Below are 12,027 nucleotides of genomic sequence, written 5' to 3' on the forward strand. Positions count from 1 at the left end.
TTCCGTAGAATGGCCGTTCGTTATATTTATAGGATAAGAATAATGGCAACAAATCCGAACGAATCAAAAAGGATCTGCAGTCGAAGTTCCGTGAATACGGGGACGGACTGGAAATTGTGATTGAATGCAACAAGAAACCGTTCAACCGTTCGTCACTGAAATGCTCACTTTGTCTCGCGGAGAAACTTGAAATCGCTACATTTCCAAACCCTGACAAGCTTTTGAATTCTAGGAATGAACTGATTTCAAAATGCCATCACGTGAACAAATTCACTTTAAAAGTCACAACACCAAGGACTAAAATGACGTCAATTTTTGACGAAGACCCTGCAATGTTATTTTTTGTAAGAGCAACGGAACTCTAGTTTTTAAAAATTTTATTTTCAACTGAGGATTATTTGAATAAGACATGAAACTGTCAGTATTGTAACAATAATTTTCACTACTTCAACTATCATAGGATAAGAATACAAAGATTCAACCAGGGGGTTATATTATTAGCTGGGGCTTCACGAGGCTAAGCTTTTAGGGCAATGTTTTTAGTTTTTCTAAAGCAAATAAGATAAAGGAAGACCTACTGAAAAGGGGAAATTAGGGGAGCAATTCTATCAAAAGTTATTGGCAAAGAAAGTCACCCTTTGAGGTGGAAATGCCATCATTTTCTTGCATAACTTTTTATTGCAGTACCCCCGTCTTATCCCAGTTTGACAACCAGTAGTCAAGTACATCAGAAACATACGGGAATGTTCACACATGGACAGGATAAGTTTCCACAAAGCACCAGCAAAAACTAAAGTTGGATTTGGCTGAAAATGGATGAAATTGGACCTTCAATATAATTTTTTGGTAAAAGCTATGGTAATTCTATTTGGCTATATGAAAAGCTTATCTATTCCTTGTCAAGATACTTCTTTATTTGAGATTGATTGCTTTACCAAACAAAAAGTTATGACGGGCCATTTTGTCATTTTTGCGTCATTTTGGTCAGCTGAACGGATTGACCCATTTCCATTGTTTTGCCTTTTGAAACACACACATTAGGCATGATGGCATTAATAGACAAATCTACGGTAATCAAACTTACATCAAACAACATCGAGCCACATAATTCTAACCAAACTTATCGAACTCATTTTTGTATTTTGAAGATACCAAAGTGTCAACTAAACTGAGAGATTTGATACACTGAACCAATTGAACCAAAACATTAATTGCTTCTAATACAAAACATAATTCTTTATTACAAAATTGTTAACGTTTTAAACACGAGCAACGAATTCAGAATAATAGAGGTAATTACTTTTACAAATCGCACTTTTATCAGGCCAACCCTAAAAGAAAAAAAGTTTCCGGTCCACCGACCGGGTGAAATTTTTTTTGTCGTCACCCGGCTGCATTTTTTTTCATAAGAGCCGAATAGATAACAGATGAAACTTTCTTCTTAAAAACCTTTACTCATGACTCATTCAAAACTGTTACATCGTTCCTATATAACACTCTTCAAAAAGTTTGTTTATTTAGCATGATTTCCCGACGTTAAAGATCAAATAAATAGTGTCCTTTCAGTGAAAGAAAGAAAAAATGTAAAGACAGAATGTGGGGCAACACTAACGTAGCCAGAGAGATGATTTTTTTCTTCCTAATTTTTTTCATTAGAAATCATGAAAAGGACCAAAAAAAATTTTTCCCGGCCGCCCGCCGGTGGATCGGAAACAAAAAATTTTTTAGGGTCGGCCTCACATTAATTGACATCTTGACATTTTAGTCATCTTGTTAGATGTTTTGTTTTGAGAGTTCTTGCAATATAGTTTATTGTTCAACTTGGAGAGGGAATGTTTGTAAACATAAATTTTTTTCTTAGGCAGGGCTGTCGAATTTTAGGACCACTTACGGTAAAGACATATCGCGGTAAAGTTTTACTGTTCAATTCGGTTTGGTAATTGAACACCTATTGATTGATTGTGATAATGGTTCGATTAAGAAATTTTGTTTGACGACATCCCTTGGATGGAGAGAAGAGCTCACAGTCGAGGATTATACCCTAAATAGGAGAATACCCAAGTTAGAGTATTCCCTTATTTAGGAGATTTTCAGTCTCTTATTTAAGAGAACGTTACCCAAACTAAAAGAATTCTGTACCTTTCACCAATTTACTTCAGAGCAGACTATTTGCGCAATATGAAAATAAGATCACGTGAAAGATCATGTTTCCGTGATTCCGATGACCCAAAAACCAAAATAAAATACCTTTTCATTCTTTTTCAAACTTTGAAAAACCATAAATAGCCTCATTTGCATGTGTTGACGTAATTTTTAATGACGTAATTGACCGCGCTAAACGCGTTTCTTGGCCCAATCTATATTATTACTTTTCACAAAAGATTGATAGACCCTATGTCCCTAACCATCTTAGGTCCACAAAACATAAGCAGAACTCAACCAAATTTTGCTAGAAGGGAGAAAAAAACGTGCTGAGTCGATCTATGAAGTTCAAAACTTGCGCAATATGATGGAAGGCCAAAAATTAACGAAGAATGAAAAGTCTCCTAGTTAAGAGAAATAAATCTCCTACTTAAGAGACCTTCTCTTAAATAGAGTATATCTCTTATTTAGGGTATAATCCTCGACTGGCTCATGAGACAAAATCAACAAAGAACTCCCTTCAAACTGACAGGGGTGCAAATCAATCAAACGTAATTGAATATCAATTTGAGTCAATTAAACATATTAATAGCAATTATTTGATCATCATGTTCAATTATGCTAGATTGATTCGATTGTGCCTCTTTTTAAAAGTTTTTCCATTGACTCCATCTGGTTATAGCAGAAATTTTCCAGAAAAAGTCAGTCAACAACCCATAATATGGCCTATACTTTTCTGGGCCACTTGGAGATTTTGGGCCATTCCAGAATTTGTCTGTAACAGGGGGCGGACAACACAGGATTTCTGAGGGCAAAAGTTTTCACCAAAATTCGAAATTTTCAAGGCAATTGAATTAAAATTAAAAAAGGCAAAAAATAATGGAATTTCCTATGCATTTTGTAAAAGTACATGGATTTTTATCAGAATTTCAGACCACCCCTGGAAAAGAAATTATTTCTGAGGCCAGAAAAAATTAAAACATGCATGTCGTCTGACGAGGGGCATATCTGTCAACTTTGCCTCACAAAAATGCGTGAGAGCTTCAAGTTTCTAAATCAGAAAATCGGGAATTCAGGGGAATTTTCCCGCAAAATCCGATTTTATCGGAAATTTTTTTCGGGAAATAGGTGAAATAGGGGAATTTTTTGTCCCAATTTTCCAATTTCAGGAATTTTTTTTTTCAGGAATTCGGAAAATTTTTTGGAAATGTGGGAGATGCGGGAGAAAATCCTGAAAATGCGGGAGATTTGCCTGAATTTTTTTCCCGCGGGGGAAAACGTTGGCATGCAGGGGGTCTCCTGCCCAATGCAGGCGAGTTGACAGCCTATGGATCAGACAGGACCAGACAGTACTAATCTAACGTTTGATTGTGAAGATAGATCATAGTAATTGGTTATCAAAGTAATCAATTGGTTATCGAAGTTGTTAAAGTTATCGAAAGTAATCAATAACAATCAAAGTACTCAGACGGTTATCGAGTCTTCGAAGGGTTGTTAAGAAAGTGATCGAAGACTCACAATTTATTTGAAATTTTGGTACTCGATAAATGGTCGTTCGATTACTTCGATCATTATCGATTACTTTGATAAACAAACAGTTATATCAATATGCCAAAAATATTTTGTTCAACCACCTTCACTTCAAGATAGGCCACCATAGAATGAACTTCCTTTTATAGGATGAACCATATTCATGTGGCTTTCAGCCTTGCACTCCATCGCAGAGGCTAATCAATTTTAATGACTTTTTTGACTAATGACCAAGTTAAAAAATTTTAATTTTTTTATATTTGAGTATTAAAAAGGCATGCATTCAAATAATAAAGGTTTAAAATTTTCCTCTGGGCTAGTTAGTAAAACACGCGTGTCTAATTTGGAAATGCGTGTGTCAAAGTTCGATCGGAGAAATAAGTTTTACCAATGTCTAAACTTTTGACTATATCTAAAGAATTAGTAAACCTTTTTAAGATCTGTAAAAAGCTCTCTACTCCCAAATAGTTAGAATAAACCCTGAAAATCCCAAGATAATTGATAAAATATTAAATCTTTAAAGAAAGATTGAAAATGAACATTCACGAAGAAAAAACAAACCTTAAGCAAAGAAATTGCCTTTATAGCTCATTTTCCCATGAAAAATAGAAAAACTTTTGGATATTTGAGTTCCCCAAACATTGTAGAATCTTTTAGTACACATGGCAAAAGAAAAAGAAATAATTAAAACCTTAAAATCAACTGAATTCTTTCAATAGTCATAAACATAAAAAAATGTCCTTTCGCCATTTTGCTTTTTAAAAATGTGAAGTCGGAACTTCTTGTGACGTAACAAATAAATTTTCAACATCCAATGAAAATGCGTGATTTCTATCACGCGGTAGAAAAAAGTCACGTGATTTTCGTATTTTGACAGCAATTTCCGTAGAATGGCTGTTCCGTTACATTTATAGGATAAGAATACAAAGATATAACCAGGGGGTTATATTATTAGCTGGGGCTTCGTGAGGCTAAGTTTTAAGGGCAATGTTGCGTATTTTCGCGCAGTCGAAGATAGAGCAAAAATTAGTTTCTCCTCGATCTCGTACTCAATTAGTAGGGCGTCGGGCGGGATAAAGAACGGGTGGTTGGGTGTCTGAGAGATCTGGGTCCGAGTACGCATGCTTAGAAGAGACATACGGGGTTTTAAAAATGGTAGATTTTTTCCAAAACAACATCTCGGGTCGAGGACTCTGGACATTAACTTTACTTACATATACTTTATAATTTCTTTCATGTGATGTGACACGAATCCCATAGCCGATCCAGAAAACGACTAACAATCAATTGGGCGAACCGGATATACGAGACCAAACAATACGTGAGTCATCACTGGAACTTATACTCCAGGAAAGAACCAAACGATACAATAATATACTGGAATGTGGACAATTGATGTTCAATATTACCACTAAACAAACTATTGAGATATTGGTAATTACAAACAAGAGACTTAAGAATAGTGCCTTAGCCCTCGAGGACACCACCGTGCATTGGGACGAGGAATATGTATTTCCTCTCATGAAGGGGTTTGTGGCGCATCCGGCCGGTTTGCAATCACTATTAATTTTGATGAAACAACAATGACATTCAAGCTAGAACATTTTTATACTGTACTTCATGTGCAAACGCCTTGTATTTTATTCGCTGTCCAGAGTATCCTCAGTGCTGACAAAAGAACCCGAACACCAACATTTAAAGAAAACACTGTGTCTTTTCTTTTTGTGGGTAAGGGAGTTTAAGGGTACTGTTGGGAGTTACTATGGTTCAGAGTTAGAGGAGAATTTGGTTTTTCTGAAGCATATCACGAGTGTTTCAACCGGTATTCCAACGAAGCCATATTTTGGTTTGTACAGAAATTTTGCCCGCTCAAATCTAAACAGCAAAATGGTCAATCTTACTAAAGCAAAACATTGCGGCCACGGCATTTCCCTGGATAAAAATTCTGGTCACGTGACCATTCGTGATTTTAGATGAAAACGCTTCAATTCCCCGGATTAAAGTTGTGTCTACACTAACACGCGGGAATTAGCTGGAAAAAGAGAGAAAAAACCAGGGGTCAAATTAAATGTTTCTCCCTTCTTGCGGCAAACATAAAAGACTTTTAAAGAGGCCATTTATTTAAGAAAGGGGTGTTATATCATAAATAAATTATGCAAGTAAGTGATATTTTAAGTAAGAATTTCATTAACAATTTTATTTTGAAGTTTGTTTTTAAAAACAAAACCCCCGTGCTACATGATAATCTTATTTTCTTAACTTATGGACCCATTTGGAAGTCTTTGTAATACAGATCATTTGGCAGTGTAGTTGCAGCCTATACAAGAATTGGAATCTAAAGTCTGAAGTCGTAACTCCTTGCCAGTGACCCCGCAGAGAAATTTTTAGTTGGCAGACACTGACTTTAGGTTGGTTTGGAAATCATTTTATTTTGAAATGTAATCTTCACTTTAGATGAATACTTTTATTTATTTGGATTCATGAAAGGTTCAAGGTTTGTTTACTTCTTATTTCAAATTATTTCATTGATTTATTGAGCTGCAATAGCTGATTGAAAAACGAAGATTTTTGATAGTTATCAGCGTGGGCTTGGCCGCCATTTTGAATTTCGATTTTTTTCTCCTGTACTCGGCAATTTAGAGGTTGTTCGTAATACGCGATTTGACTTACGCGTAACACTTGTGATATAAGATAGAGGAAAACCTACTGAAAAGGGGAAATTAGGGGAACAATTCTATCAAAAGTTATTGGCAAAGAAAGTCACCCTTTGAGGTGGAAATGCCATCATTTTCTTGCATAACTTTTTATTGCAGTACCCCCGTCTTATCCCGGTTTGACAACGGGTAGTCAAGTACATAACAAACATACGGGAATGTTTACACATGGACAGGATAAGTTTCCACGAAGCCCCAGCAAGAACAAAAGTTGGATTTGGCTGAAAATGGCTGAAATTGAATCTTTGATATATTTTTTTTGGTAAAAGCTATGGTAATTCTGTTTGGCTATATGAAAAGCTTATTTATTCCTTGTCAAGACTTTTTATTTGAAATTGGTTGCTTTACCAAACAAAAAGATATTAGAACGTCTTGACAGGTCATTTTGTCATTTTTGTGTCATTTTGGTCACCTGAACGGATTGACGCATTTCCATTGTTTTGTATGTCTTTTGGAACACGCGTGAAAATATCTCAAATAGGCTCTGTGATGGAGTGCAAGGCTGAAAGCCACATGAATATGGTTCATCCCATAAAAGGAAGTTCATTCTATGGTGGCCTATCTTGAAGTGAAGGTGGTTGAACAAATTTTTTTTGGCATATTGATGTAACTGTCAAATTTATCGATTAGTTTAGTACCGTCTGGTATGGTGGGGTAACAAAAACTTTCTGGAATGGCCCTTCTTTTAACTTGAAAAGTCCTGAACATGACCTGAATGATGAACTGGACTGTGTGTGGGTGGGTGTGTATGGGTTGTTGGGCCGGGTTTTCGAGGACAAAAATTCAATGACCTGAAAATGTTTGGGGTAGAGTACCCTGCCCAGTTGGCGACCGAAATTTTTGGATTCAAATTTTTCACTTACTTTTAACTTTTTTGAAAATCCTTTTCAACCAACGGTTAGACAACTTTTAACATGTTCTTTGTGTTTGTTTTGATTTTTTATTTGAGACGATCTTCTTAGAATAAAAAACTTTCGAAGCGAGCGGTACTAGTTCCCAGTTCCCGACCGACGTACCAGTCTGCGACCGATTGTTAAAAAGAGAAAATCAGTGCTCTACTTGCAGGTAAGGTCATATTAATTGATCAGGGTGATAAAAAAAACACATAAGCTTTCGCGTATTAAATTTATTTGCACTCGTTCTTTTGTTTTAAAATAGCTCACTTACATTTCCCTTCGGCATGTTTTTTCAGAATTTTTCTTCAAGTTGCCATTTTTTTCTAAAGTTTGTTTTTGTTTTGTTTTGAAAGTGGCGGTCTATGGAGAGTCTTCATTTGATAAAAACGCGGGAATTTTCTATGTCTACCCCGGACTTTTTTTCTCTGCGTCTGGAATGTTTTGATCGCAATGTAGAGTCTTCTTTTTCTTACTTTTGATTTTGTCGGTCGCAGACTGGACGTCTAATTTCGAAACTGATTGCATCAACTTTTTTATCAATATTTCAGACGAAGGGAAGGAAACTGTATTGAGCTGATTTTTATAGAAATGCTTTCTAACATACCAGAGGAATGTAAAGAGATGGAAAAACAGCTTCTTGAAGACAATGGAAAAACGGCTCGTCATATACCAGGTCTCTTGCCCTTAAGGGAGTATACGTCGAGTAAATAGGTTTCTTTTGTTGTCGCTATAAAAAATCTGCATAATTAGCGTGTTGTGACAAAACTCTTTTGTTTCAAGCCTGATTATGCGCAAACTTTTAGGGCTTATATTTTGGGTACACCTCTCCTATACGAAAAGGTACCTATATCTTCTTGCTCAGAATTTCCTAGCGACTCTACTGACTGATATAACCGCATCATGACCGCACCATAATATGGAAAGCTAGAGCTCGAGAAAATTATAACTTAATCTTGATTTTACTCGACTTCTGACAGTTTTACAAGAACCAATTTAATATCATTGCGTTAAGAATTTCTTTTGCTATACATTGGTAAAAATATTGCTCTTTATTCTTAAAAATTGAAATAGTAATCGGCAAAAAAGGAAAAACAAATTTTCATTTTTATCGTCAAATCATGTAGAAACCGTCCGATTTGTATGGCGAGCCGTCTTTTCTGGACTTTCATTTAATGACCGAATCAACGTTTTTACAATAGAATTTTCAATAGAAGTGATCGTTGAACTTTGAGTAATCAGAAAAGCTGTTTTTCCATCTCTTTACATTCCTCTGAACATACTCATCGTTTTGGACAAGTATTTTTTGGGGTGGCAGTTGAAGCCGTTTTTTCTTACGAAGCTTTTTTGTCCACAGGTAGCCATTTTTTATTTTTTTCGAAAAGTCCGGGTTTTTTTGTGCTTCCGTGCAAAGTTGGATCTTTCGGATTCTACTTGTTCTTTTCTGGAACTTTTTTTACACAGTACGGGAAATAGGTCAAGGCAGATAACTACCAAAAGAAATTCTTCAGAGGTTTGTTTTTGTATGACTTTTCTGGGTTCAAAGACGTTCTGTCGCCAACTAGACCGGTGCAGTCGCCAACTGGGCAGGGGACTCTATGTTTGGGCCATACCCCCATACCATCATGGTGTGACATAGATGGATACAGTGTGTGGACGTGTGGTTTGTGCGTCAGTCATGAGCATCAGAGTCAGTAGAATATTTGAAAAGGACTTACTTATAGACGAAATCTGGAGCACAGAGTAGTTGGGTTTAGAGACGAAAATACTGCAAAATTGAGAAATCAACAAACCTTGTCGCTGCTAGCATCCGCCATGAATGTTTGATAAATGGAATACTAAAAGCTATACTTTCTAGGCACATAGAATATTGCTTCGCAACAGCAAACAAAAGAGAATCTCCCAGTAGGATTCGAATTTTGCATAATTACGAAAGTTTACTCTGTACCCTAAAATGGATTTGGTCGTGTGACGAAAGACTCTTGAAAAGAAAAAATAGAAAATTAAAATAATTTATTACTTAACATTCCATTCATAATATTGTGAAAAGTTTCCATTGTTTGTCGTGGGCGAGTGTCTACTCGGTTCTCGTTTATTTTGATGACGTAAATCGAAATCTATTGGATCCTCAAGGACAAAAGAGGCCTGACGTCGACGCGCAGCGATTGGTGGAGAATGAAATCATGGTGAAATTAAAGAGATCACATTTAATTCAGGGGGTTTAACTTCGTTAAATAGGTGTAGAAATTAAAGTTTTTATGATATTTTTTCACTCAATGCTTAATTCTTCTAATTTTGAATATTTATTTGATACATTAAGAATTCTATTACAGTCAAAAATCATGAAAAGAGGTTTATTGAGTACATAGTAATTTTTCATACCCCCGGCAATATTTCATATATTTTCCTTTGTGTAAAACTTATAAAAACAGCTGAGAGATCGAGAAGGTTCACTGAAGACAAAAACACAACAAACACGAAAGAACTACACAAGTTGAACTCAAAAATTCTAAATCAAAATGTTTACTGAAATCAACTCTGCTATCAAATTTTTGGTCAATGAACTTGCACAAAAGCTTGGAGAGTTTCCAGAAGAGACATCTGAAACCTTGAAGAAAAGTCTGAGAGAACACTTGATCGAAAGAATCGATGGTCATTGGTACCCGAACAAGCCAATCAAAGGCAGTGCATATCGATGTCTGAACATCAGTATTGACGATGGATCTGTCGACTCTGTCTTGCTAAAAGCTGGAGAAGAAATTGGAATCACAAAAAGTGGAATGATGGCTGTTTTCCCAAAAGGACTTGCTTTGTGGATTGACCCAAATGACGTCAGTTGTCGACTAGGTAAAGGTGCTATTTTCCCAATTTTCCGAAAGATTGCTGAACAAAAATCAGCCAGCCCAACACCAAATGTTGCCCCTCTCAATGGTCAAAGAAGACCCCAACAACGTCCACGATCCATCTCACCACCCCTCTCCAGTACCAATCAATATAACTCCTTCCAGCCCCAACAACTAACACGCCCACGATCAACAACTCCCCCAGGATTTACCAAAGCTAATGCTGGACAAATGTATCAGCAAACAGTGAAGAAGAACCACTCTTTGGACAACCTTCACAAGCTTTGGGATACCATTCCCAACACCACCAGCTATGTGCCATCCACGTCCATCTACCAAGCACCTGCTGTTTCTACTGCACGTCATTACCATGGGCAGCAACAACAAAAACGACCGGATACTGTTTATTCCTTCAATCAATACAGTACCTTTTACAACTCTACTTCTATGAAGAAGAAATATAATAACAGCAGCAGCAACTATAACACTGCTGCTTATTACAAACAACAGCAGCAACAACAACAACAACAACAGCAAAAACAAATGTGGCAAGATGACGATACTTACAACAAGTACCATTGGTCGCGATCTGAACGTAATGCATCACCAGTTAATGCATTCAACTCTTACAGCAGCTACTCCCGACATGCGCAGGAAGTATGTTGAGGAGCCTGTAAGCACTCAAAATAGAAATTTTTATCTACATTAGATTTAATTTAAGCCTCGAGATTGGTTGATCCTCTATCTCATTCAGTACATGAAACGTTTTGTTTTTAAGTGTTCTAAACAAGCTTGAAATTAGACCAAGTCTAAAAATGAATTTTGAAAGTCTTTTCAAATAATTATTGTTTGACCTCTTTCATTTTTTGAAAGGATAGCAATTAAGTATAATTTGTTTATATTTTGTATATATTGTTAAAATAGGATTTAAAAAAAAATGTCACAGACATAACATAAACATATCTATATAGTGTTTGAATGTAACAAAATTTTATTATATAACGTTTTTTCAACAAATTGTACATTTAACATAGCTTTTTATTTTTTGGACTTTACAGTATATTAATTTTCCCCGTTCTATTATGTATATGTATAAATATGGCACTTTTTAGTAGTAAAATATATAAAATTGAAATCGTATTGTGTAAAGCTTAAGTTTAAAAAAAGTGTCTCAGCAAAACACAAATAAAATTGAAAATTTTTATCAAAAATTGTAACTTGTAGTAATATTATTCCTTTTTATATATTTTCTGGGTCTGCAATTTATTTTGTATAATATTTTTGTTTTATCATTACATTTTAATGATTACCCATTATGGTGGACAGAAGAAATAGATGCCATTTTTAAATCAAAAAAAAAAAAATTATTATATTGTCACTTCATTTTTGTTTCATTATTTCGATTGGATACACACTTTCCAAAAAAAATCATCCTTCTAATATTCTTATACAGTGTGTATTCTTAGAGATGTTATTCTCAGTTATCTCAGCTTCCATTTTGTCTTACTGTGATCTCTGAGATTAATTAAATTGCTGTCGATACTCGATAGTGATGAAATAGACGGACAAAATCGCTTTACGTGTATAAATACAGGAATAAATTATAAGGGGACTTAGTTATGAAACTAGAAGTGTACTTGCCTATCCTTTTCACTGGTCTAAATACAAATTTGTTGATTTAAGACTATGCTACGTGACAGTAAAGTTTGGAGTAATCTTTTTCTGGGGTAGTGCCAAGTTCATTTGCATCAGTAGCTGGTGAACGGTTTTTTTTTAAGATAAGCAAAATTGATAATAGAATTTCAGAGATAACGGGTCTATTTGTGCAAAGACTAACGAAACAAAAACATTCAAATTCCTTTGCTTACTAATTAAAGGAGTGTTCAGTATTATCAACTAATACCT

The 12,027-nt window shown here is 35.4% G+C and overlaps 2 protein-coding genes across 4 annotated transcripts in view; one reads left to right on the top strand and one right to left on the bottom strand.

The window, feature by feature from the left end:
* Nucleotides 1-9,319, bottom strand: part of LOC136799075 (intraflagellar transport protein 46 homolog) — a 43,161-nt gene extending 33,842 nt beyond the window's left edge. The window contains exon 1 of one of the 3 annotated variants that reach the window (XM_067055754.1): nucleotides 9,073-9,244. In XM_067055754.1, coding sequence (XP_066911855.1) covers nucleotides 9,073-9,096 — 24 coding nt within the window. In that variant the 5' untranslated portion in view covers nucleotides 9,097-9,244. Of the gene's footprint in view, nucleotides 1-8,997; nucleotides 9,245-9,299 lie in introns of those variants that run through there. The other 2 variants (XM_067055757.1, XM_067055755.1) reach the window with 2 other exon arrangements.
* A 234-nt stretch (nucleotides 9,320-9,553) lies between these two features.
* LOC136799076 (protein Tob1-like) lies at nucleotides 9,554-11,161 on the top strand. The gene has a single exon (XM_067055758.1). The coding sequence runs from the start codon at nucleotides 9,799-9,801 to the stop codon at nucleotides 10,786-10,788; it is 990 nt and encodes a 329-aa protein (XP_066911859.1). The 5' UTR covers nucleotides 9,554-9,798; the 3' UTR covers nucleotides 10,789-11,161.
* The last annotated feature ends 866 nt before the right edge of the window (nucleotides 11,162-12,027 follow it).

The sequence above is a fragment of the Clytia hemisphaerica genome, unplaced genomic scaffold (genome assembly GCF_902728285.1).
Source record: "Clytia hemisphaerica strain Z4C2 unplaced genomic scaffold, Clytia hemisphaerica genome assembly, whole genome shotgun sequence".
NCBI classification, from domain to species: Eukaryota; Metazoa; Cnidaria; class Hydrozoa; order Leptothecata; family Clytiidae; genus Clytia; species Clytia hemisphaerica.

Excerpts from the sequence above, each read along its gene's own strand:
- LOC136799076 (XM_067055758.1), top strand. The coding sequence starts at position 9,799 with ATGTTTACTGAAATCAACTCTGCTATCAAATTTTTGGTCAATGAACTT.